Source organism: Nilaparvata lugens, chromosome 3 (assembly GCF_014356525.2).
Source record: "Nilaparvata lugens isolate BPH chromosome 3, ASM1435652v1, whole genome shotgun sequence".
Classification (NCBI taxonomy): Eukaryota; Metazoa; Arthropoda; class Insecta; order Hemiptera; family Delphacidae; genus Nilaparvata; species Nilaparvata lugens.
In genome coordinates this window covers 88285898-88312309 of record NC_052506.1, presented here as the reverse complement: position 1 = coordinate 88312309, position 26412 = coordinate 88285898, and the positions used below count along the sequence as shown (strand labels likewise).

Genomic DNA, 26412 nt, shown 5'->3' with positions numbered 1-26412 from the left:
AAAACTACTGTACGAGAAATATATGTATTTATGAACGAGAAGCATGTTGGCATTTACTTCCTCTCTTCAATGAGAATGCAAAGCATTGGAAATTATAAAGGAGCTATTTTCGAGCACATAGAAATAGAGTTAAGTTTTGCACAGAGCATGCTCAGAAAGGAAAACGTAACGTGAGTTTAGTCACGAGTTAGTCAGTCATTAATAAAGCATATATCTGGACAGAAGTTCGACGCGAAATTCAGGAACTAGTTGCTTGCAGATAACCCCAAACTCCCACCTTCCTGGACAATGACATATAGGTGGCAATGTCCTCTTCCTCTTTTTGGTCAAATAACTATCTCCCAAATCTCTAAATGCATAGGCTAAGGCTAAAAGAAACCATAAACATTCTCTTGGAACAGGAATAGGATAGATGAATAATTATTAGTTTTGTCGCAATGACAAAGTGTATGAGTAGTTCACTTGCAATAAAATGATCACTCCTTATGTCAATGGTCATGAATGTATTTTTGACAAATATTGAGAATCTATTTTCACCAATCATGACATATTGACACACCAAACATGAATTATTGACAAATTTATTTATAATTCTATCTCCGCAATAAAGTAACATCAGTATTTTTGAATAGCAATGTTTAATGTTTATCGAGAGTATTGTTCTTGTAGTTTATGAACCCCAAGTTGATGATTGATTTAGAAATACATAAAAATTTTAGTCTTGGGAGTTTTTTCTCTTGCTAAGGATGATGCCCAAATGAGCTCTAGGCTGGTGGATAATGAGACGGATGATGCGATGAGAGATGAGTGGACCTACAGCTTAAGGTGGGTTCTGAACCACCGGGAAGTGATCTTTAAACTCATAAATGGTAATTAGAGGAATTAGTTACTCACCCTTACAATGGAAATTGGTGAATAGTCAAGAACTCCTTAGAATCGAAAGTGTTCAAAATGGAACATGTTTCAATGTAACTTTTTGAAATGGATTCCTGTATCTCATTAAAAACGAAAGAGCTTTACTATTGTAGTTGGAACAATTCACTACAAATCCAAAACTCACTGTGGAATTCTATTGAGATAGAACAACTGTGGAAAGTTGCAATCACACGTATTCTTGAATGAATAAACATACTGTGGCTATTGCTTACTACTTTTCGTTTTCTTGTTTACAGAATGGTCAACCAGGGAAGATTCTGTCTGCAAATATTCTTGGGTCTCTGTGTGATTGCTGTGCTTACAAATATCTCAGAAGCCAAAGTGAATTGCAGGTACTGTATTCATAATAAAATTATGTATTGCAGGTACTGTATTCATAATAAAATAGGCCTTCAAATTAAATAAAAATTTAAAATATTTAAAGGAGAAATATATTTAAAATATTTAAAGGAGATTGTCATTCAAGGTGTCATTGATTCATTATATCAGTTCATTCAGATTTTTAGAGGAAATCTTTTTCTGGAATTACCTTCTGAATAACTCAGTGCGAGAGCAAACGAATGGGAAAGAGGGGATCTCACCTGAATTATAGAGCACCGTATTGTAAGATTTGTGGAAGAGGAGTGGAGTAAATCAAACAGATAGCTCCATTAATCTCATTCTTAAAGAACCTTTGAAAAAGTTCATCTTCAATGAGCATAATAAACGTTAAGTGAGGCTCGTTGGATGGGAAGCTTCAACTGAAATGGGAAACGTAGCTTATTTTCAGTCCAGCAGTTGCAAAAGATTTATCATTTTCATAGATTATGTCATTACAGAATTGAATGATATGAATATTACTTTGAAGTACAGCATTTCATGTATGTTGTAACAAATTTCGTACAGCCTTCACAACATAATATAAACAAAATATAAACTACTAAAAAAATTTCCTCTTGTTTAATATAGATGATTGAATAAGATTCAAGGAACTTTTGTTCAAGGACATAAATTTACAATAATCGATAAATAACAGGAATAACTACTAATATTATCAGGAAAGACTAAAAGCATATAGTCCGTGTAAACCTTAGTTTGGAGCACGGAGCTCTATGCCCAATTCTATTTCAATAAGACAATAGTAGCACACTGTTGTCGTTTTTATGCTGGTTCTATCAAAAAGACCTACGCTCTTTTTTCGCTCGTTCTCTCAATAAGCTCACAGGCTCTCTAGATTCTGTGAAATCTGGCAGCACTGTACTCTATAAGAAGTGCAATGCTGCGATCTAAGGTAAGGACTAGAAAACTATGCTGGAGACTAGGCCATTTTCACCATCAGAATCAATATTACAAGATGATTAATATAACAGAAAATTTGTCCAAGGTTTGTCTCGAAATTGAGTACGTATATCAATGGGAATTCAAATTGAAATGAATTCCAATGGTTTTTACTCCAAAGTTCTCAAATGTTACAACGATTCTCTTTACAGATTTCTCAGTGAAATCAAAAGTTAGTTTTATCTTTACAGAATCAACAATTTCAAGCTTGTAATGTGATAGATAAATTGGTAAAACTTGAATATTTCTCTCAATTTTTGTCTCTGTATCATTTAGGAAATTTGTCTATGCACCTGTGTGCAGAGGAGTAGCAGCTAAGAGGGCATTTCCAACTACACTGGAGAAGAAACTCAACTTTTACATTCCAGACAGGTAATAATTATTGTTAAGGTTTCAAAGCAAGAATAATCGTTTTCAACAAATTTTAAAATGCTAAGTGAAAGATGAAATATCAGCATGTTGATATAAATTAGATGATAAGCTGAAGTATACGAGCGGATCAGCTTTAAAGAGAAAGTCATTGTTCAAGTAGCTCTGAAGAGGTATTGTTGTTGTTCAAGAAATTGCTGAACCACTTGAAACTGAAGCATCCCTGCCATTTAAGCCCGAGTGCGTCCAGAAGCAAAAGAGAAAGTGGAAGTTCTGAGGTGCGAGAGTGAGAAGGTGACACTCTTACCTTCAAAAATTAAACATTCACCTACGTAAAAAAACTCACGTACGAAATGTCACTTCCACGTAAACTATTTTGAGAGCGAACTTCTACCTTTGTAAAGTTAGGCTACCTTGAATGCTCTCTTTAGCACTTCATTTTCCAGTGGAAATTCAACTCACACAAAGTAATAATTCCTTACTTTATAAAGGCCTACCTAATATTTTATCCTGTGTAGAGCGTTACAATATTCCATGTTTGAAAATTTCCAATTTCTCGCACACCAAGTTATTATGTACGTAGAACATAAATTCATGTATCTCCATAATACCAGAGACAATTAATGATTACTGCAAGTGAACGGTATCTTTACTCCATGATAATACTGACTAGCAAGTACTATTCCTACGATATTTATTATATTTCATGAGTTCTCCAAAGAATATTACATTCATAAAAAACTAAATAGTAGCTCTGTGAACAGTTGACCTCACGCAGTTCTCTAATCCACAAGTATTTGATGTCACCTGTTCCAGTTGAATCACAATTCACAATTGAATCATAATTTACTCTTAAAAACTGTTACCTATTAATTTGTTTTCTCCAAGATCATAAACTCACTTATGTAAATAAACTCAGTTCACGTTTGAATTTGTATCCCATAATATGATAATTTATCCAGTTCCGTGATAATCTTTCTATCTGATAAAAATATTTCTCAACTATTTTAAAATTGATTTTTTTCAATCAAGAATATTATAATGTCTTCAGCATTATTTAGTTTATTTAATCATTTTATATTTTATTTCCAATCATCTATTAAATTTTTTCAATTGTGAGAATATTGATACTGATGGGCACGCATCATAAAAAATATTGAAACCCTACCTCATAGAAATAACACGGCCAGACATCTGTGTAATGCATGCAATGAATAATCCACTTGTCAGCTGATTGATTATGAATAATTCTATAGTCTGATTAATCCTATCTTCAAAGTAGATGATGATATATCATCATCTACTGATATATCATCAATAGTGATATCAGAGTATGGAGGAATTCCTTTTCTTTTCATATTATCCTCAAAATGAAAAATTTCAAAAAACCTTGTGTATCATAGAGGCGCAGTTGAAAAAGGAATATTTCTGCCAAATCTTATCGAATTCAATCAACGCGTTTGGCCGTAATCGCGTTACATACAGACATACAAAAGAAAATCCGAACTAAAACATAGACCTCACTACGTTAGGTCAACAATTAGATTTACATCAATTAGGTTGTATGACTATAATAAGAAAAATATAATTCCTATGAAAATAGAATTATTAAGATTCTTATAATAGTCTATATCAGGAATAATAATTGATCAATTTTACAAATACCCAACTCATAACTAACTTTCTATGGAGAGATATAGATCTAATCTGGTAAAACATTGAAGGAAAAGATAAAAATGTTGAGAAGCATACCTCAAGACTAATTTTACTTCTGAATGGTGACGCAGATAAAAAAGAGCAAAATGGGCCACATTGAGATTGACGTTCTCTCCACAAAAACTTTGATTGTGTGAGAGTGGGGATGCGTTGATGAGAGAAGTGAGAGAGGGAAGTCCAAATTGGGTCAGGATATAAAAAATTATCGCCGGAGATCGTCTATTGTGAGGGACAATGACACTATCACAGGTGCAGACGGTTGGCTTGGATCAAAACCGCTCTACGTTATATAAAACCAAAGCAAATACAAATTTATAAAAATTAGGCTATAGCCTTGAATATAAATCCATAAACATTATGCTACATCATGTTACCTAATTATATAATATAGACTACTAGCCGTTAGGCTCGCTTCGCTCGCTATATCCGTCTAGCCAGGGGGCCCCGCCCCCTGGACCCCCGACTGGATCGTCCAAGAATGATCGCTTGCCTCGCTTCGCTCGCCTGCATTTTTCATTTCAGCATTTTTATCATATGTTAGGACGATCCAGTCGGGGGTCCAGACTAAACGTCTGGCTAAACGGATATGGCGAGCGAATATAATATTCCCAGGAATAGCTCTGATTGAAGTAGCAGTGCCCAATCAATTTTTCCGCGATAAATGCATTTCAATCTTCAACTTGGTGCCAACCTAACAAAGTCAACTCAACTTAATGCCAACCTGACAAAATTATTAATTTAGTTACCAGTTAACTGTTTCGAAGAGGTACTCTCTCTAGATTATACTTCTATATTAACATATGGTATGGACATTTTTCAATTATAATTAAGAGAATAAGAAGAATATACATGCTAAAAGACGAACTTTAAACCCTTAAAAACGACCCTTGGAGTTAAAATATTGCCAAAAGAATTCTTAGTGCGCCTCTAAAGGGCCAACTGAACATACCTACCAAATTTGAACGTTTTTGGTCCGGTAGATTTTTAGTTCTGTGAGTGAGTGAGTGAGTCAGTCAGTCATTCAGTCAGTGAAGAAGTGCCATTTCGCTTTTAATATTTGACTATATAATATGATATAAATTCTTCCTATTCACTAGTTTTTTACGAATTGTCCGTTCAATGAAAAGCTGCGTACATACTTATGCGCCACGAACACTGCACGCTTCACGCGTTTCATCAGCTGACGAAATGATTATTATAATATCTGTATCTTACTGTATCTGAACAGATACTGATATAAACAGTTGACGAAGAACTTAAGGCATGTATTCGTGGCGTATAAGTAAGTTAGGCCTACGCAGCTCAAGATCAACTACTTCCTTGTTGCCGTTCTTTTTCGTATTCTTTTTCTCCGCGTTCAGCCCAATTCGTCGTTTCCCACTGTTCAGTATTTAGTTTTTCGAAAAAGAAAAATTAAACACGTTTTTGGAAACACGTTAAACCAATTCTTACCCTATCCCGTTTCCCCATTAATTTGAATGTAATATATTAATTATCATAGAAAGAGTACAATTGCAAAACAGCACATGAATATTTTTGAATATAATATTTATCATAAACCATAGAAAGAGTAAAATTATTGCAAAACAATACATGATAAAGGAAAATTGAATTGAAGGAATCTACTATATAATAAAACTCTTTTGCTGCATTATGCCATAGAGAAACATTAGCGTAAGTAGATATCCCATGGTATAGGGCGTTTAAGTCGCAACTTTTACTGTTATCCCAAGCCGATAGTTCACTTAGTTCTTTCCCATGAAGCTGTGTGACGCTGGTAGCCTCTCAAATTGTGCCGTACATACACTCTCACCCCAACAGAACAGTAAAAATTTACAATAATCGACAGTAATCGGCTTGAGATAACAGTAAAAGTTGTGACCTAAATTCCCTACACCATGGGATATCTACTTACGCTAATGTTTCTCTATGATTATGCTCACTCAAATATTTTTCTGGTTCACCCTACCATGAACCACGTAGCCTGATTCGCATTGAGTCTTGAATCTCCATTATTGTAAACTGAATGTAATCACCAAGTCTGTAGAGTATCTGGGCTTAGAACTTGTCGGCAGCTAATCTCTTGCTTCCAGAACTCTTGATAGGGTGAAAACTTTACAAGACAGAAACTTGAATCTCACGTTTCGACTTGCAATGTATGGAATCGATTTGGTTGCCCATCCTAATGTGGCTCGGAAAGGCCATGACACCAACTTTGCAAATTCATTTTTATAGAGTTCCCATTGGCTGGGAAAATTGTTTCATGGAAACATTGTTCATTAATAAATATATCGATAGTAGACTACCAATAATGCGATTTCCTTCCATCTTCTCACCCTAGCCGGTATAGATATGAATCAAATGAGGACTACTGTTCACGAATATTCGGTTGACATGTGGTTGAGCCACCGATCTACAATCAGAGTATCAGTGGCGAGGTATGCAATTTAATTCTACAATGGTCATCGAAAACCAACCCTTCCCCTTTTCAGAACTGGCATCCAAGTTGGTGCAATTGACCTAATCCGATAAATTGAATAATAAATGTAATGAGAATATGTTGCATGTGTAATTCTGTGGAGAGATTAATTATGTAGTGAAATCTCCACATTTATAGATATAAGTAACTGGAATTGGATGAAAAAAGCACGTTTGGATGAGATTCATTAGTTTGATGATATGCAAAATAGGTACTATTCTCTTTTTCCATAATATCCATCGTTCACTGCATTCATACAGAGACAATACACATATTTAACATTATAAAAATACTCTGTAATTATACAAAATTCTATGAACTAGCTTTAAACAATCGATTGATTGTAAAATACACATATATTGTAGACCTATGAACAAATTGTAGGCCTATGTCTAAAATACTATTGTATTGCAATACTGCAGTTTACTGTATTGTGAAATACAGTATGACCACTGTAACTTGAGCTTTCAACTAAGCAAACAATAGCTTTAGCTGATAAATAACAAAGACAGATGAGTTTGCTTGGCATATTACGCATTCATGTACAAGATAAATTATATGTCTCGAATCGATTGATCCTCAGAATTAGAGTTCTATGTTTTTTCTATCTGTTTTCATAATCCAGGGGTGACAACTTCCCCAAGCCCAAAAACACACCCCCTCCCTGAATATCAATCAATCAATCAATATCCGAAACTTGGTAGCATCCCCCACACAAGTAAGGTACCCTCGAAAAAAAGTTTTTGAACCACCCCCCAGCCCAATAATTTCAAGGACGTAGTCTTCAATCCAAAAAGCAATTATTAACAAATTAGAAATGATTCATCATGAGTACAGTTCCGTATCAGGTATACCCAAGGTATCTAGAATAGAAGGTATGGGTCACGCGCATCTCGATCTTTCGATGATCGGTGTGACGTCATTGGTGCTCTAAAAGTCTATTCTTCCTATATTTTCCATGTTAAATTCAGCAACTTTGTAAGTCTTTTTCTCAAAAAGTACATTACTTTCAAGTCCCATCGACATATCCTACGATTCATACGATATTTATCTTCAATTTTTCTAGAGTTTCAATACTTTTGGAAGGCTGGATCATTCAGAATGCTCGATTTTGTAAGAGCATGCACATCGAATACCTGTTGCTATCTTATTGAAAAACCTTGTATTCTAGATACCTTGGGTAAATACCTTGGGTATACCTATTATCGATATTGGAATTAAGATACTAGGTTCATCAAAATATAAAATCACACATTGGTTCAGAACCTAAAATTTTTTGTTTATTAATGTTTGAAAGGTAAAAAGGTTTGTTGGGGAGGCTAGGATTTGGCTTTGAAATGACGATATTTTGATATTATTTAAAATACAGTAACAGCTATAATGGTGCTACATCCGACATTTTCAATATCGATAGTAGGTTTAGGAACTGATCCCTTCATGAGTGTTCATTATTAACATAAGAATGTAGGATCAGCAACTTGTTGATAGATTTTTTTTAATTTGTTGCAGTAGTAAATTTGACAGCGACCTACCCGATGTGGAATACACAGCTTCTTCACCTGAGAACCTGTTGCTGGTTCGCGGTCTGTTGCAGGGGCACAGGGGTGGCCAGGGTCCCTCCCACCTCTCCTCGGCAACACAACAGGCTCAACAGCTCCTCCCCTCCCAGACGGTCGATCAGTTCTACGACTATGAATGAAACCTCACCACCCCACAAATAATCGAGATATTCTGATTTTGTACAATATTTCAAAAGCTCATTCCGTTTCTAATGTTTAAGTCTTCTTGTCGAAACTGGTTGTCAACGCTACCTAGTTGTGTAATACCAAATATTCTTGTTTAATTGATTTTATTAGTACCGTACCGTAGATTATTGGATTATTTCCACAAAAAAACATGATATTATTAACTTGATAATGTTAAGTTATAGTGTGATACATCACTATTCCTTAACTATTCATCAATTCAACATTTGATGCAGTTTATTGTTTACTGTTCAAGCTAATTCTATGGAATATTATGACTATGCTATTAAGTCTAGTTGGAATGAATTAAGATTAATGTATCAATTTGATGTTCCCTTTTTCCTTGATATTCTTCAACTGGGCTATTCATAATTATCCTCAATACAGGTACTCTATAAAAATACTAGAATGGAATTTTTGAAATAATTGGAACTAGCCTACACAGTTAATAAATTGTTCAATACAGGTGATTTGATTTTAAAATTATTATTTAATCAGATATTATTTTGAAACTGGATTTAGAATTCATCCTAGATCAGTGAGTATACTATCTTAAACTTTTTTTGCTGAAGTGAGTTTATTGAATAACTTTCTCTTTCATGATAAAAATACTTAATTCATTCAATACCTTACCGTACCGAAAAAAAAGTTTTTTTCAAATCATAAAAGCATAATATTGTATTGACTGAACAACAACCCTCACACTGGAAACAAATACCGTACCATCGAAATTATTAACTGTTCAATTCTTGTTGATTCTTAGTAATGTCCATGATTGGTCGATTAGTATGTCTTTCAGTCTATTTGGTTATTTATAAGATTAAGTGCATATTATAAATAATAATAATATAATGACATGAACGATGGAATTCAAGAAACGATCACTGATTTGTATTCATGCGTATTACTTTTCCATTCTACATATTGATACTTCGAATTTCTAGGTAACTCAAACAATTTCCAAATAAATCACATCAGTACTATAAGCACAATGTAGTCTTCTCAAAAAAGTAGTTGTTATTAGAACTTGAAAAATTTAATTGTTTTGAATTTCATTTATTACTCTCAATAGTCATTTTAGTTTTTGATCTGGTGATTTAGAATTATATATGGTAGAATAAGTTGAAACTATATCAATTTCTTGTTAATAAATGTTATTATTTTTCTATCGTGTATGGTTCTATTAATTTGGTACACCCCAACATCTCCAAGCTTTGGGCAACAGAACACAACAATATTAACTTTTATTGGAGCTTGAGTCTCTAGGTAGCAATACAGGTTGGCTGAAGCAATAATATTTCAGCAGCCTTATTCACAAGCAATTGGATGATATTTCCTTGATAAGTAGTATCTTTTTTAATCTTCTGTTACTATATGTATAGAAAATTTCATGAAAACTATATTCAGCTCAAGGAAAATATAATTTATATGTAAACGGTTGTTCTATAAATCGGCAACTATATAGCATTTTCAATAATCAAGCATCACAATAAATTAATTATTCCACTTTACAGATGGAATTAAATAGAGAATGCATTTATTCAAATGCTAATTAATATATAATTATCAATTAACGAAAATCCTAAATAAATGCTGTAAATCACCCCGAAGACTTCTGCTACTGCAGACATCGACAACAGGGTTAACAGCTAGATGGAAATTCGATGAGAACTACTATCCAAAAATTAGTTGCCAGCCCGGGAATCGAACCCGGTACCTCCCAATTCCTAGTCAGGAATGCTTACCCTTACACCAAATAACTGACAATCTCTGGATAGCAGCGCTCATTTTATACGAAGCCACAGCGGCCAACCAGTTTACAGATGGAATTAAATAGAGAATGCATTTATTCAAATGCTAATTAATATATAATTATCAATTGACGAAGATCCTAAATAAATGCTGTAAATAAAATTTTTCAATCCAATTTTTGGATAGTAGTTCTCATCGAATTTCCATCTAGCTGTTAACCCTGTTGTCAATGTCTGCAGTAGCGGAAGTCTTCGGGGTGATCTACAGCATTTATTTAGGATTTTCGTTAATAGATAATTATAATTATTCCACCACTCCTACCTAGGCTATCAAGCTGCTTGGCATGTGCAAGTTATAAAAATATAGCCTAGCGACTGACTAGTACAGAATTTAGTCAATTACATACCAGAAGCTTGGTATGTAACAGCACTTTCAAGGTAAGCACCCAGGTGGCAGAAAAAACTCAAGGAAAGCTATCCAAAAACTTGCAGTGTAGTGGACTTGCCCATAGTTTGTCATGTCAAACAAGCACACTTGTGGCAAGCGTAATGCCACAAGTGTGCTTGTTTGGCATGCTTCCCATCTGAAACACTTGACAAAAGCTTTCCTTAACAAGTTTAAGGACATTTTTGAGGAAAAAAGGCCTTTAGCAAGCTATTGAAAATTAACACTTGTGACAAACCTAGCTACATATGCTTTTAGCAAACTATCTTGGCAAGTCTAATATTTTTTCAAAATCACTAAAAAAGATGCCCATTATTTGAAGAATAACATATATACCATATATATATATATATAGGTATGCGCACTCCAATTGAAAACAATGCATCAAATCTAATCGTCCAATCCGTGCCGTCCGTCTGATGACGATCTGTGTGCGCCTACCTTAAGGGCTCATTAGTGGAGCATAGTGGATAAAGATTAAAATTGAACGTTGATAATAAATTTAATAATTATGAAAATTTTAATATTGAAGAATGTAATAAATTTCATCAATATCTTGAAAAATAATGCTACTATCTTCCTGCACTAGAATGTAAGGTTGGCCACTAACAACAGGACGAGTGTGGGCATGTGTGAACACACATGTTCATCATTCATGTTCCTTGCTGAGCCAGCCTAATATGCTCATAATATGGATATCAAAAGAGATCAGTTTTCAATTATATCTTCAGCTGGAGATACGAAAATGTTTCCTTTACCACCCTAGAACCGTTTATGGACAAACAGCTCCCTTGGCAGGACACCCAGAGACTCTGAATTTGCAAATTTAGTAGGCTACTGTTGCTCCTTCTAGTTAGTATATTATTAAAAACTATTTTCTTGAACGATGCTATCTACTCTGTTGATCACAACATGTGCATTTACCCAAGGCTTTCAGCTTCTTAATTGAACGAGCACTAGTATAGCGAGTTCATTCTTCTTGGCTCAAAGCCAAAATCGTTTTCCGTATGTTTATATGTTTTATGTGTGTGTGGAAAGTTTATTGCTTACTTCTCTAAAGAACTCTTATTGGTGCTACATAATGAAAAGGGGTGGGGGGGGGGTATGAGAGTTACTAAATAATTAGTAAGGGTTTAGAGGGAATTTTTTTGGGATGAGGGGTAGTGGAAATCTCAACCCTTACCGCAGGGGGTGCCTTCAAAAATGTCAACCGCCCCTAGCTCGGAAAGAGGGGGGGGGGGACGCAACCTGTGGTGGTTGGAATAATGTGATTTCACAACCTATCACCTAAATCATAGGAGAGGGATAACCTCTCACCCTCGCAAGTCCAAATCACCCTTTAGGGGTTGAGGGGTAAGGTAACAAATATGGTGGTTGTGGGGGTGTAACCAGAAAGTTTCATCAAAAGATGCTAATTAGTGAACTATATAGCATTTAACATCATTCTTATACTATATTTAAGACAGAATATATATAATTGTAAATATTAAGAAAAACATCCTCAAATTAATCTAAAAACAATTAATTAGTGAAAAACTCCTATCCTATGTATCCCTATTGAACCAAGAAAAAAAACTAATTAGTGAAATCACCACACCAGTCAATTAACCTAAGAAAGGTTTATTAGTGAAACTATTAGTAACATATTATGTTCAAGACTAGATGAAAATTATTTCACAAGTCCAAAAACAGCTGACAGAAAAAAGTCAGCACTCTTAATTAAACTGAAAACTATCTATTAGTGAAATGCTAATTGAACTAAAAACTATTTATTAGTGAAATCCTCCAATTAAACTAAAAACTATTTATTACTGAAATCCATCTCTCAACTGTCTGAAAAATCACAAGTCCAAAAAATGCAACCATAAAAATGGCTTGCACTTTTTTCCCACTATAAAAGAGAATTACATTAAATTAATTCTACCTCTAATTATTTCCTATCAAAATGCAAGCTTGCACTTTTATAGAAGAGAGTTGATCAGGCCACTCATTGATTTCCTATCACTTTTTTCTTACTACGAGTACTACACTATTATTACTATTTCTTTATAGGTCACTTAATTCACCAGAACTTAAAAAAATCCTCCTGCCCTAAGGGCAAGTAATTAAGGAGTGAGACCAATAACAATTAAAAATAGACCTTAAGTACTACAATAAAGTCAAAAACCAAACCGAAATGTACAAACCCACTCACAACACAGGCCAAAAAGCAATTGAGATTATCTTCCTATGCTAAAGCATAGGCTTAGCAAAAGTCAAGCACTCAAACACTTATAACTTAGGAACCCCAAGTCCGACTGACTTGAAATTTTGCACACTTACTCAGCTTTCCAATACCAACAAGATGGTGTAACTTTCAACTCATAATTCCAGAAAAAAAAAACACTTTTTGTCACTTAAACACAGGAGCTCCAAAAATAGATGTTATGCCAGCTCTGCCAACTCCAAACTCCATTGGAGTTTTCACTACAAGGATGAAAGTTGGATCACTTTCATCATCTATCTCGAAATCGCTGTTATCCAGTAGCTCTGCAAGCTCCTCATCTGTGAGATAACGTTCAGTAATGTTTACCTTCTTAGTCTTCCTTCCTGACACTCTGAAATATAATTTTTCAAATCACAAATCTATCAAACTTGTATTTACTTGTGATTCAAACTTCCTTGATACTATAAATTTGTTTAAAAGTATTCTCCTAAAATTCAAGATGATACAAACATATTTTTTTACATCTGCTCAACCTAGTGGTTAGGTCAGTTTGTCTGTCATAATCATCCTCAAATTCTAACAATCTTTTACTCCTCAGTTTATATTAATTAGTGACTCTAGCTTAGTTTTCTCCTTATTGTATTCAATTTCTTAATAATTATATTTTTCAACAAACCTGGCCTATTATACATAACCATTATTATACATAACCAAATTATTCATGCACAAGTCTAGTACTTATGTAGGCATCATCCTCAAAAAAATATCAAGCTGGGTCCTTTATTCAACGTTTACACAAGTAGTAATGAGAGTGAACATAATAGAAAATGTTTAGCTTTGAGACCCAATGTCAACACTTGTGGACAAATTCTGATTGATCACTTTCATTATTGAAACCCAATGTCCACAAGTGTGGTCAAATTATTTTTCCTATCAACTGCTACTTATAAAACTATGATAATGGTGTGAAAACAGCTTAAAACGATTCAATAAACATTTAAACATTAAAAAATAACATTAACACTACGGTACTTAGATTGGGCTAAAAGATAACTCAGAGCAACAAACTTACCTTAGTGTTGGGCTAACCTCAAAACTACGTGACTCTAGTGGCAGACATTTGCATCAAACTGGAGTGAGTGACAAGAGATAGATGAGCTTTGGTAAGGATGTAGTGAATAGTATACCGAAGGCTGTGGCTAGTAACATGGCGGTTAATTTGAACTCCTACTTCGTTTAAAAATCATACAATTGTTTGTCCACATATGTGGACAGTGGGACTACAGTGTGGACAGTATATATATATATTCTAGTTATAGCATTAATTTGCACATGACAAATCTATCTATTGTAATATTACATTTTTTCTCAATTAAAATCGAATCTTCAATTCGAGATCTAAAAAACTTGATAGTAAATATCAGAGTAATCGATATGCAGACAACTTTTTAACTGAGAATTTATTGTAAATAATTGTGTTGCACATTCCATGGTATCACCGAAACTGAGTTAACAGAATTAACAGATAAATAGATCATTATAAATATGGAGGATATATATAAATTTAAAATAACAGTTTCGAAATAAAGTTTTATTGAGAGCAAATGTAAAATGTAAATTCTAAACTTGTAATTTATAATTTTTTGGAATTTAATATCGGTGACGTGTTCATGACGTCAACACTGGTTTTGAGGTGGGGCTTTACTCTGTACTTGTTAGGTCTTCTCTCTAAAAAATGGTGGCTGGCTATGTGTTCTAATTTTGTGTTCTCTGAATATTTTTCTGTTTAATTAAATTTTTAATGTTTTAAATTGAGTTTTGAACAGTTTTATGGTGTTTTATAAGTTGGTTTGCTCTGAAAACTGGATTTCTCATTCATAAGCAATAGATCCATTCATAGTTTATCAAGAATCTACATTTTGGAGCCGATAACTTCCTTTAGGTTAATAGGTGTGAAATGCTATTCAACCTATTTAGGAGAAATTGGTAGCACGCCACTATGTATGCACTAAAGGAATAAAAATCATTCTTATTCTTATTCTTATTCATAAGATAATGTTATCTCTATAAAGAAAAATAGAAATCTCAGTGCCCTTTTTGAAATGTTTTGTTGCATGTTTTGGGCGTTGATGCCATTTTTGGGTGATATGAAGTGGATAGGTAGGTACTGCTGGAGGATTCTTGTTGTGATCATGTGTTGGTGTTGGCGTGCTACCAATTTTTCCTTAAACGGTTGGAATAGCATTTAACACCTATCAAACCAAGGACAGTTGTCGGCTCCAATAAAATAGATTCTTGATAAACTGTGAATGGATCTATTGCCTATGAATGAGAAATCCAGTTTTCAGAGCAAATTAACTTATAATCTTCAGATGAAATTTTGGCAAAACACAGAAATATACAAAGAACAATAACTTACAAGCCTAATTATTTCAAGTAACTACGAACTAAAATACTTATCTAGTTTACAGTTGAAACACAGTGGCTATTGGCTTTACTACACTAATAGCTAATTTTGCACAAAAATTTATATAAAACTCAATCTAAAACATTAATAAACGAAAATGATTTAGAGCAAAACTCTACGACAACAATACTTGTAGCAAGCCATTTTTCAGAAGAAGAGCTGAACAGGAAAAGACACAAATTGCAAGTCACGAAAGCCAACGCCCCGTTCAGTATCGATTTTTACAGACACGTCAACACAACATTATAATTTACAAGTTTAGAATTCACATTCTACATCTGTTCTCAATAAAACTTTATTTTGAAAATGTTATTTTAAATTTTTATATATATCTCGATTTAAATAAACCATTTATCCAGTAATTTGTTAACCCTGCCTCGGTGACATCATGGAACAATGCAACAAACATTTACGATAATAAATTCTCCGTCAAAAAGTTTATCCGTCTATTGATAACTCTGACATTTACTATAAAGTTCCATAGATCTCGAATTGAAGATTCGATTCCAATGTGAGAAGAAAAATGTAATATTACAAATACCCCCCTCTTGACATAAAAAAAAATTTTACTGTTTGAAAATTTAAAGAAAAAATTTACATTGACCCTAATGAAAATTGTTGAAATTTAAATTTGAGAACAGTAACAATTTTTTCTAGAAAAAACAATACATGTCATCCAAAAATATTGAAAATTATTATAAAAATTCATCAATAGCGTTTGTTATATGTTTCCAAACAATATTTCAAAATATAGAATATCAATATTACTTTTGATTTAGCTTTATAATTTAAAGAAAAATATCTCAACAGAAAGTTTAATATGTAAAGAATAGTTTTTTGAAATTGCACATAAATTTAATAGATAGAAAAATTTAATTTTTATTGCATAAAAAAAAAATTTTAGTATGTTGAAATAAAAAAAATTATTATTATTATTTTTTTTTTTTAAATGAATTGATGAATTGTTACATTTAATTTTCACATAAAATTTCAATAAATCAAAAAATGTTCATTTCTTTCACTATTGCCGCGGTTGATTTTATTGATGCACATTTTGGAAAACAGTCCGTTAAGGCACTCAGTATGATTTTCAGTTAAGTGTGACTCCAATGTGATGACGTTAAGTGTTGGGCTGATCTGGATGCATGTAGTGTTGGGCTGATACTTGTAGTCGACTGCTGCATACCAAACTCGATACAGGTGACATCTCAGTTAGCATTGCTTCATGTTTGTAGTAGACGGCTGCATTCCAAATTCATTACAGAGTCACATAAATTTTGTATCATATTTGTAATTATACAATGTACATTTCAGGCTTGAAATGACAATGTAATTCGTTTTTTGGAAAAGAGATAGACGCTGCATACAGGATTAATTTAGGTAAGGTTTGGTTTTTTGATGTTTTCAGCTTTCAAGGTTTAGAGTTCTGCATACAGGAATAATTTAGGAGAGGATTTTTTGAATCAATTCTTTCATGATACTGTGACTGTTCTTCTGAATTCCAAGTTGTGAATGTGAACATGGATGGCAATTACCTCCAGGTAATGCAGTAGTGTTGAAGTTTGAGATACAGAGTCAGCAATAAGCATTGGCATTGCTATTGGCGTATGCTTTGGTGTCTGCTTTTGCATTGGCGTTGATATTGGCATTGGCGCAGGCATTGGCATTGGCGCAGATTTTGGTATTGGCATCAGCATTGGCGCAGGCATTTGCGTAGCTATTGGCATTGGTGCAGCATTGGCGCAGATTTTGGCATTGGTGCAGGCATTGACGTAGCTATTGGCATTGGCGTTGGCATTGACATCAGCACAGGCATCGGCGTTGATTTTGGTGTTGGCATCAGCATTGGCGCAGATTTTGGCATCAGCATTGGCGCAGATATTGGCTTTGATTTTTGTTGTTGGCATCAGCATTGGCGCAGATTTTGGCATTGGCACAGGCATTGACGTAGCTATTGGCATTGGTGCAGCATTGGCGCAGATTTTGGCATTTTGGCGTAGTTATTGGTGTTGATATTGTTGTAGGTATTAGTGTAGGCATCAGCATTGATTTTGGCGTAGTTATTGGTGTTGATATTGGCGTAGTTATTGGTGTAGGCCGCAGCGTAGATTTTGGCGTAGATATTGGCGTAGTTATGTCACACTAGTTTGAAAATCACCCAAATGTTCTTAACACTCTTCATGGCGTTCACTTGTTACTGATTTCGAGATTCACATGATAACTATTTCAATGTTAATGTCTGTGCTGTACCTGTTATCTTAAAATGCTTATAAACTAAGAAGAAAAACTTGATTAGGCTATCAATACAATCTAATACACATAAAAATTATTTTAAGTATCTATATAGTCAATATAAAATTGAAATTTGTTAACATCTTATTATACAGTCAGCAATACATAAATTGTGAAATATGGACATATCAATGATAAATTTAAAAAAAAAAATCATTCATTTTCATCTATTCACTGTTCAAATATCAAATTTTAATCCATTCTTCAAAATAGAAATATAATTTCATAACACCCTGTATCATTATCAAAATTGTAAAAAACAAACATCAGATTATCACAACAAAAAAAATAATTTCAATATATATTTCAATAATTTCAGACAATTGGTCTTCTATTCACAATCATTTCATAATATATCTGCATTTCATTATCATTTAGTATAACATTTCATTTATAGCATGTTCATTTCACATTTATGATTTATCATTCAGGGTTTCAAAATTATTTAGTTTTAATTTTGTTCAAAAATTGTATAAAAAGCAAATTATTTAATATTATTAATCATCGTTTGTTGGGTACTATAGTTTATTTCGACTCTTCAATGTTCTAAACACAAACTACATTTCATGACAAAACTTTACTATCAATCATTAAACAAGAAACCATTCAAAACATCAATAATATTTTGCTTCAAAGGCAAACAATATTCATAAGTAATCATCATTTTGCATCTATGGCAATCAACATTATTAATCATTATTTTGCATCTATGGCAATCAACATAAGTAATTAACACAAAAAATATTATCTCATTACTGCCTCTCTAAGTCATAACCTCTGTTATTCCTTCTTTAGGCAATAATGGGTTTCCATCTCAAAAAACAATCACATACCAGCAAAATTCTAATCAACAAACCCCACTAAAAATTCTACATACACTCCAGCATCCATTTCAAACGATAATCAATCAAATCAAAATTTATAGAACAAACAGTTTTAAAATAAAAAAAAAAAAATCAATTACAAAACACTTATTTCAATTAATAATATAACAAAACGTTTTAAATTAAACCAATTATTTTTTTAAAATAATTTAAAATTTAAAGACTGTATAATAAGTACAAACATTTCAAGATTATAATACAAAAATGATCAAGATGAATAATGGGTAAATAAGTTCCCTAAAAAATACAAACAAGAGAAAAAGAAAACTGGGTAAATAAATTCCCTAAAACAATACAAAGAAGAGAAAGATTAATTAGAGCCTATCCTACATGTCAGTACTGAACTTTCATGAGGAAGTATATTTAATAAAATATACTACTATGGAATTTTGTAATTCCAAGTATGACTCTAATTTGTTATAATTGTGAGCTATCACTCCCACAAAAACAACTGGTGAAGGAAAAAATGTTGACTATTGTGACTGGGTGGAAAGTTCCTAGATGTCTGTAAGGCAATGTGATAGCAGACTCTAGTATCGGACCACAAAAACAAAAGTATGCAAAAGGTTTTACAAACATTTGATGTTGCAGTCATAAGGTTTTTATATCGCAAACAAGTAGGTCAGATAATCGAGTCCAGCCGTATGTGGTTCATGCCCACACCTCTAAAAAAATCACACCTACTTGTCTACCAAAAATCCAAAGTATTGGACAGCAAAGAAAAAATAAAATGCAAAATGGGTTAAAAGCCAGAAGAAAACTATAACCTAATTACATATGGCTTATGGCACAATATGCAATGAAAGATGAGAACATGGGACATAATTGCTCTGAAAAACCTAATTACCTAATATGATACCTGAAAAAAATAGACATGATTAAAATATGTAATACATGATGAAAAAATATACCACAAGCAAACAATTATTTACACAACAATGGATAGATTTTAGAAAAGTTAAGTTTTATCAACAATTAAAGATTAGGAAAATAAGCTACTATTTCAACTTCTAATATTATTTCAGAAAAAATACAAATTTAAATGACTATGGACAAGATTGGTTAAGATATGTATCATAGAAGAAATTTACTGAATATTACACAAAGACAGGAAAGAATTGAAATTTGAAAAGATCAAGGGCCAAGAAAAATAGGCTATAGGAAAGAAAAAAGACACAATTATGGACTCTTACCATACACTGTGTAGCGATTATGCTATTCTGAATCCCGGCATAACACAGGATTCCTAATCATTGTGTACTGGGGAATACCCTTTCATCATGTGATTCACTGTCATAATCTTGTAAATAAGCAACTTGAAACAACCTTTGAATACTAACACATCAATGGAGACTTTGCGTTTCGTTTTCTTCAAGAACATGATATTATTCATGGGTACATTTGTTTTAACAAAGCCATTTTGCTCACAAAAGTCAATCATGCTCACTTGAGAATGCATTGCATACACCTTTTCAATTCTCAGTTGAAAGTTAAACTCATCAGCTTGACTCAAAGCAACATTCATTTTGTTCACATTGTTTCTAACCTCCACAGAAACCTGTCTCATGTAATCATTCATTTTGTTTACAATCTTCCTAACTTTTGATGTAGTAATCTGATCCATAGAAACATTTGATTTGTTTACTGTTTTCCTAACCTTCAATGTAGCAATAGTACTTTCTTGATAGTTGACTTTCAATGAAGACAACTCCCTACCTACTTCTTTACTCAATTTTACACTTTCACTATGGTTGACTTTTTCAACAACAGTAACTAGGCCTACATTGTCAGAAACTTGAATGAGTTGATCTTGTAACTTAACACTACTATCATTCTGCTTCAATTTGTTTTCATTTTCCTGATTATCACTCAATGTTTCAGCAAATTCTTGCTTCATATCATCAAACCTAGCATTAAACTTAGCATTTTGCTCATCAAACCTTGCATTTTGCTCTTGTTTAAAATTATCAAACAGTTGTGTTAAGGCAGCTATTAACTCATCATCTTTATCTTTTTTAATAATTTTCATATTATATGCCATTTTGCTAGTCTGCACAGATAATATATTCATTAGGACTTGATCTCTCTTGAACTGATTTCCCACTCAGCAACAAACCATTCATAACCTATCAAGATATCTATCCTACTAATAATTTTTTATAACCAGGGATTTCATAGTGTACCATTTGGGACATATTTATTTTGTAATTCTGTCCCACCACAGGGGTAACATTTTGGCGTGCTACCAATTTTTCCTTAAACGGTTGGAATAGCATTTAACACCTATCAAACCAAGGACAGTTGTCGGCTCCAATAAAATAGATTCTTGATAAACTGTGAATGGATCTATTGCCTATGAATGAGAAATCCAGTTTTCAGAGCAAATTAACTTATAATCTTCAGATGAAATTTTGGCAAAACACAGAAATATACAAAGAACAATAACTTACAAGCCTAATTATTTCAAGTAACTACGAACTAAAATACTTATCTAGTTTACAGTTGAAACACAGTGGCTATTGGCTTTACTACACTAATAGCTAATTTTGCACAAAAATTTATATAAAACTCAATCTAAAACATTAATAAACGAAAATGATTTAGAGCAAAACTCTACGACAACAATACTTGTAGCAAGCCATTTTTCAGAAGAAGAGCTGAACAGGAAAAGACACAAATTGCAAGTCACGAAAGCCAACGCCCCGTTCAGTATCGATTTTTACAGACACGTCAACACAACATTATAATTTACAAGTTTAGAATTCACATTCTACATCTGTTCTCAATAAAACTTTATTTTGAAAATGTTATTTTAAATTTTTATATATATCTCGATTTAAATAAACCATTTATCCAGTAATTTGTTAACCCTGCCTCGGTGACATCATGGAACAATGCAACAAACATTTACGATAATAAATTCTCTGTCAAAAAGTTTATCCGTCTATTGATAACTCTGACATTTACTATAAAGTTCCATAGATCTCGAATTGAAGATTCGATTCCAATGTGAGAAGAAAAATGTAATATTACAGTGTGTTCATGTGATTTGATGGACTGGAACTGTAGGTTTTGGATTTGGATTCACATGGGTCTGTCAAGGATGGGGTTGTTGGTGTCTGGTTGGATTGAGTTTGTTGTTTTGTCTCTGTTTAGTTTTGCTGCTCTGTAAATGTGGGGTTCTTCTTTGGCATTCAGTTTTCCACTTCTGTCACCATGGTTTGGTGTTTTCATGTTGGAGTTCATGTCTGTGGGGTTGTGGCCTGAGTCTGTCGGGTGTTCAGCAAATGCCGACTTTTGTGTATTTTAAACAAATGTTGTTATGGAATGTTTCAGGAAGGGTGCAGAGATTTTTGCTTTTCTTTATATTTATATTACAAGTAGCCCTATACAGAGAAGAGATAATTAATGTTATCTCTTCTCTATAGTTTTAATGACTATCATTGGGAATTGGGAAAATGTAATTGAAACTTTTACTGACCTGTTGTGTCCTGTTGTGCTTGAACACACCACTTTTCTGGAATGACCGGTATAGGATTGTTAGGCTTTACTACCGGCATTTTTCTGGTATCAGCTGGTGCCGCTAAGATTCTGTTCTCGGATAGTGGAACCCGTGTCAGAGTTAGAGAAGGCACTTTTCTGATGTCCTCTGGATCAGGGTTACGGTTCTCATCCCCTCTGAAAGTTACAGTCTTGCGTTTCTGTTTTGGTGGAGCTGATTTGCCGCCAGTTGATACATGATGTTGCTTCCTTGACTGAGATTTCTTTCTGGTTCTCTAAAATCAAATCAAGAACATTTATTTCCCAAATAATCACAAAACATACTTGATACACAATAAAATTGATACGTGTGTATTTGTCGTACTGTATTCAATATTTGACATTGCCTATTGTTCTAAGAATTTAACAGCAGAAATCATATTTATTATTATTTATTTATCTTGGAATATTATTTTAACATATCGTTATTGGAATTAGAATGATGAGCTTTTGGAATGATACTCGAATTATCATTATGAACAAAATAAGCATAATGTGAGTAGGCTAAGCATAAAAAATGAAAAATGTTAATAAAAACTTACAACTGAGTGGGCCTTCACCTGGAGGTACAATACTTTCCCAATCGATTCTGGTTCGTCATGTGGTGCTGAAAACAAATAAATCATATTTACAAAAAATGTACATTATTTATCATAAAAACACTTCAGTTACATGGTCTACTTTTGAACAAATTAATAAAAACAATATAAAAATCTTTCAGTATTACCCATTATTTTGCAAAACTTTAAAATAGTTTAAGTAGTTTCAAGTTGAAAATGACTCAAGTTAGGTTTAAACTAGTCATTGAACTATTTTAAAGTTTAAAAAAAAGGGTACTACAAGATTTTTATATTGTTTTTATTTATTATGTATATACTATATATCATTAAATAATATTTAAATATTAATATATATATATATATATATAATATATATATATATATATATATATATATATATATATTAAAACAGGAGACACAAGACATAAATAGATTGGAAACACTTAGAAACTTACATTACTTACTTACATTGACTTACTTAAAGTTAGTCAGCTCGGTTGAGGAAGGAAACTCAGTTTCCGAAAATTTCCGTTTCTAATGTAAGTTTCTAAGTGTTTTCAATCTATTTATGTCTTGTGTCTCCTGTTTTAATTTATATTACAAACTTCAAAGTGTCTTCTGTTATGTGCTATATATATATATATATATATATATATACCACACCATTATACATTGTATTCAAAGACCTTCAATTTTTCATTCCATTTCTTGCTCAAAAGAATCATCTCAGTTCACATTTATATGACAATTCTCCCCGAGTGAGTACTGTCCCATTCTATTTTTATATAAAGTGGAGTCTCCTGCACTTGGATATTTGTAAATGCCAGTTTTTTGGGTATTTCAAAAAGGACAGGGCCATTTGACGTAAATCGCCTACTTCACTGACAATGCAAACTTTTTTAATGGTTGCAAATTTGTGAACAAAGTCAGTTAAAGCCTCAGTATTTATAATGTCTGGAAAAATTACCTCCATTTCTGAAATCTGTTCAGGGGCAAATTGCTCAAGCTACACAAAGCACATCAAAACTGTGTGGTAATATCAGCCGACTGGAGGGTGTTGAATACACAAGAAGAAATCATGTTAGAGTGTTTTGAATACTGATCTTGTATCCAATAATATGATGATGCTTTTTATGGGCTAAGTTTCAACTTACTGTGTCCTCTGTGTTGGAAGTAGAATTGTCTGCTATGATGAGTCGAATGGTCTCTTTTTTCTGGAAAATCAGTGTAGACTCCTGATTTGCTAATTATTCTCGTTGGTGTTTCACTCAAAATATTGGGGTAAGGACATATGCATATTACATCATGAATAGTATATTATTTCCTTCAATCTCGAAATGAAGATTAGTTGATGACACTCCTAGCATTTGCATTGCCTAGCGATTGCAATGGGTGGTCTCTCACATTGAGACCAGTTTTGAAGATTTATGTTATGGTCTCTCTGACAATTTGTTCTAGTGCTTCACTTTTTGTAATGTTACAAGAGGAGAAGTGAGCAACTGGCAACCTCCATTTGACTTTGAATCCTCTTATCATTAGGCCGATTTAGTCAATGAGATATCACCATGATTTTGAAAACCTATTATAATGTTATTTCCTGAGTCATATTCAAGGCCTCTCTTCAAATTCATTTCGTCCATGATTAAAACTAGGCCTACATTTCTTTCTGTCTGGCAAATGAGGTATCACCATGATTTTGTAATCATATTACAATGTCATTTCTTGAGTCATATTCAAGGCCTCTCTTCAAATTAATTTTATCCATGATCAAAACTACATTTTTTTCTGCCTCTGGCATACATCAAACTCCATTGGAAAGTTGATGAAGAAAATCTACATTCCAACCAGGATGAACTTTCAAGTGACTCAGCCATCTAATAATCGTTTGCCTTGATGGTAGGCAAATCTTAAATCCATTTTTTTTCTTATAAATTATATGATGATGGTAATTTATAATACAATGAGATGACATGGCTCTTTTTTTTGCATCAATGAATTTACACGTTTTCATGTCTGCACCATAGGCAAACTAAATGTCTGGAACCTACATGTCTGCAACCTACTTATAAAACTTTTTGCATTGCAGAATCCAGGATTTTTTTAATAGTGATGCATCAGAGATCCAAGTCACTGGATTGTTCTATCCATTCTTAAACTTTGTTTTCCCTACTTGTACGTATTTGTTGTAAAACCGTGCTGATGAGTTTGTTGTTGGATATTTGATAGATTTACTGTTATCTGGTTTCGTCTTCAGCCAGCCTGGTTTGCCTGGAGATAATAGTGGCCTGCCTTTCCTCTAGCACCAATAATAGCAGCCATGTTCACTAGGTACTTTTGCAATGTATAATTCATGTGAGGCCAGCTCCCCAATTTTCTTTTATATGTCCTTGGCATCTTCAAAAGCTGAGCCACATTTGGAACTTTGAGATGTAAATGTTGTAGTTTTAGATTAGGCTACTTGCAAACCCCCATGACAGTTCAAAATCATTGTGACAATACTATTGTGCTAGATGTTTTGAGTGAAAAGTGATGTAAGTTCATATAACACTACCAACTCATTGGAATGTACTTCAAAATACCAAATATTTCAATTCCTTGAATGCAGCGGTCAACATGAATTCTAACACTTGCTATATTGTATGTTGTTTCAACCTCTTCATGAGTGAGGACTCCTTTGATGTAGAGACGGTGTTGTCACAATAATTGAGTTTTGAATAGCTGTCTGAATCCCTGGAAAACCCATATCAGCTAAAACAATGTCGCCCAGCTCCAGTAAATTTGGGAATCCACTGTCAATTGTTATGAAAGTGTCAGTGGCTGGCTCTACCTCTATAACATTACGACACAAACGAAATAAAACCATTAGGACAAATTCCCACTAGAAATTTTACTGTGTAGCAGCCCTTATAGTTTGAGTACAACCAATATTACGGTGGTTTACTTTATATGGCTGCTTGCATTTCATTTCCGTGCAATCAATTATAACCCTTGTCAAGAGGTAATGGATTTTGAATGATGGCGGCATAGTGAAATTTACAGAAAAGCGAGATGGTCAGAAGATCAATTCTTTAGTTTTCTGGGCAATTTCCTTTATCATTTGTTTGAATACAGAAGATGCTGTTGTCGAATGAACCTGGAATAATACACCCACAGCCGCATAGGACAAGCCTAACTTTAACTTCATTAAAAATAATAAGAGCCTATTCTCCTTACTCATCTGCTTTTTGGTTGCAGTTAACAAGTTTAAAATGGTGTGGGATACCCACATATACTTGTTAACTGTTTTTTATTGGTAATTGACTTGAATCCATAGAACCCATTTATGAGATCTCCCTCGTCAGTGAATGTTTTTGCATCTTTGTTTGGTTTTGGAATTCTGCTGGTCCCTGTGAAGTAGATGTTTGCTTGTGTTGTTAGAGAGTTTTCAAATCTCTCCAGAGAAAATACAAATGTGCAAATTTGTAAATGTGGCTTGCCTGTAACAAAAATCTAGGCTGTTTTAAATTTAATCCACCCAGACTTCATCATACTTCAAGATTAACCTATTCCAAGATTCCATATAGGAATCGAATTTTACTCAAAAAACAGTTCACACATCATTGTAGTCCGAATTACACAGACTGTCCCATAAAAATTGCTATTATGTCTGTAATTTATGAATAAATAAATTGAAACAACTTATAATAAAACAATGTTAAATGACCT

General features: G+C 33.2%; 2 protein-coding genes across 6 annotated transcripts in view; one reads left to right on the top strand and one right to left on the bottom strand.

Annotated features, from left to right (window-relative positions):
- LOC111043329 overlaps positions 1-9733 on the top strand; it is a 66099-nt gene extending 56366 nt beyond the window's left edge. Inside the window, exons 1-3 of one of the 4 annotated variants that reach the window (XM_039424957.1) lie at positions 1172-1268; positions 2530-2625; positions 8330-9733. In XM_039424957.1, the coding sequence (XP_039280891.1) occupies positions 1174-1268; positions 2530-2625; positions 8330-8516 (378 nt within the window). In that variant the 5' untranslated portion in view covers positions 1172-1173 and the 3' untranslated portion in view covers positions 8517-9733. Of the gene's footprint in view, positions 1-1171; positions 1269-2529; positions 2626-8326 lie in introns of those variants that run through there. The other 3 variants (XM_039424956.1, XM_039424958.1, XM_022328243.2) reach the window with 3 other exon arrangements.
- LOC120350623 lies at positions 788-22988 on the bottom strand. Of its 2 annotated transcripts, none has more exons than XM_039424954.1 (3): positions 22690-22988; positions 22089-22383; positions 788-852 (listed from the first exon to the last, which is right to left on the bottom strand). In XM_039424954.1, the coding sequence occupies exons 1-3, from the start codon at positions 22771-22773 to the stop codon at positions 821-823; spliced, it is 411 nt and encodes a 136-aa protein (XP_039280888.1). In that variant the 5' UTR covers positions 22774-22988; the 3' UTR covers positions 788-820. The 2 variants fall into 2 exon arrangements, with proteins under 2 accessions (XP_039280888.1, XP_039280889.1); XM_039424955.1 differs by lacking the exon at positions 788-852 and adding an exon at positions 12375-13355.
- Between the last annotated feature and the right edge of the window lie 3424 nt (positions 22989-26412).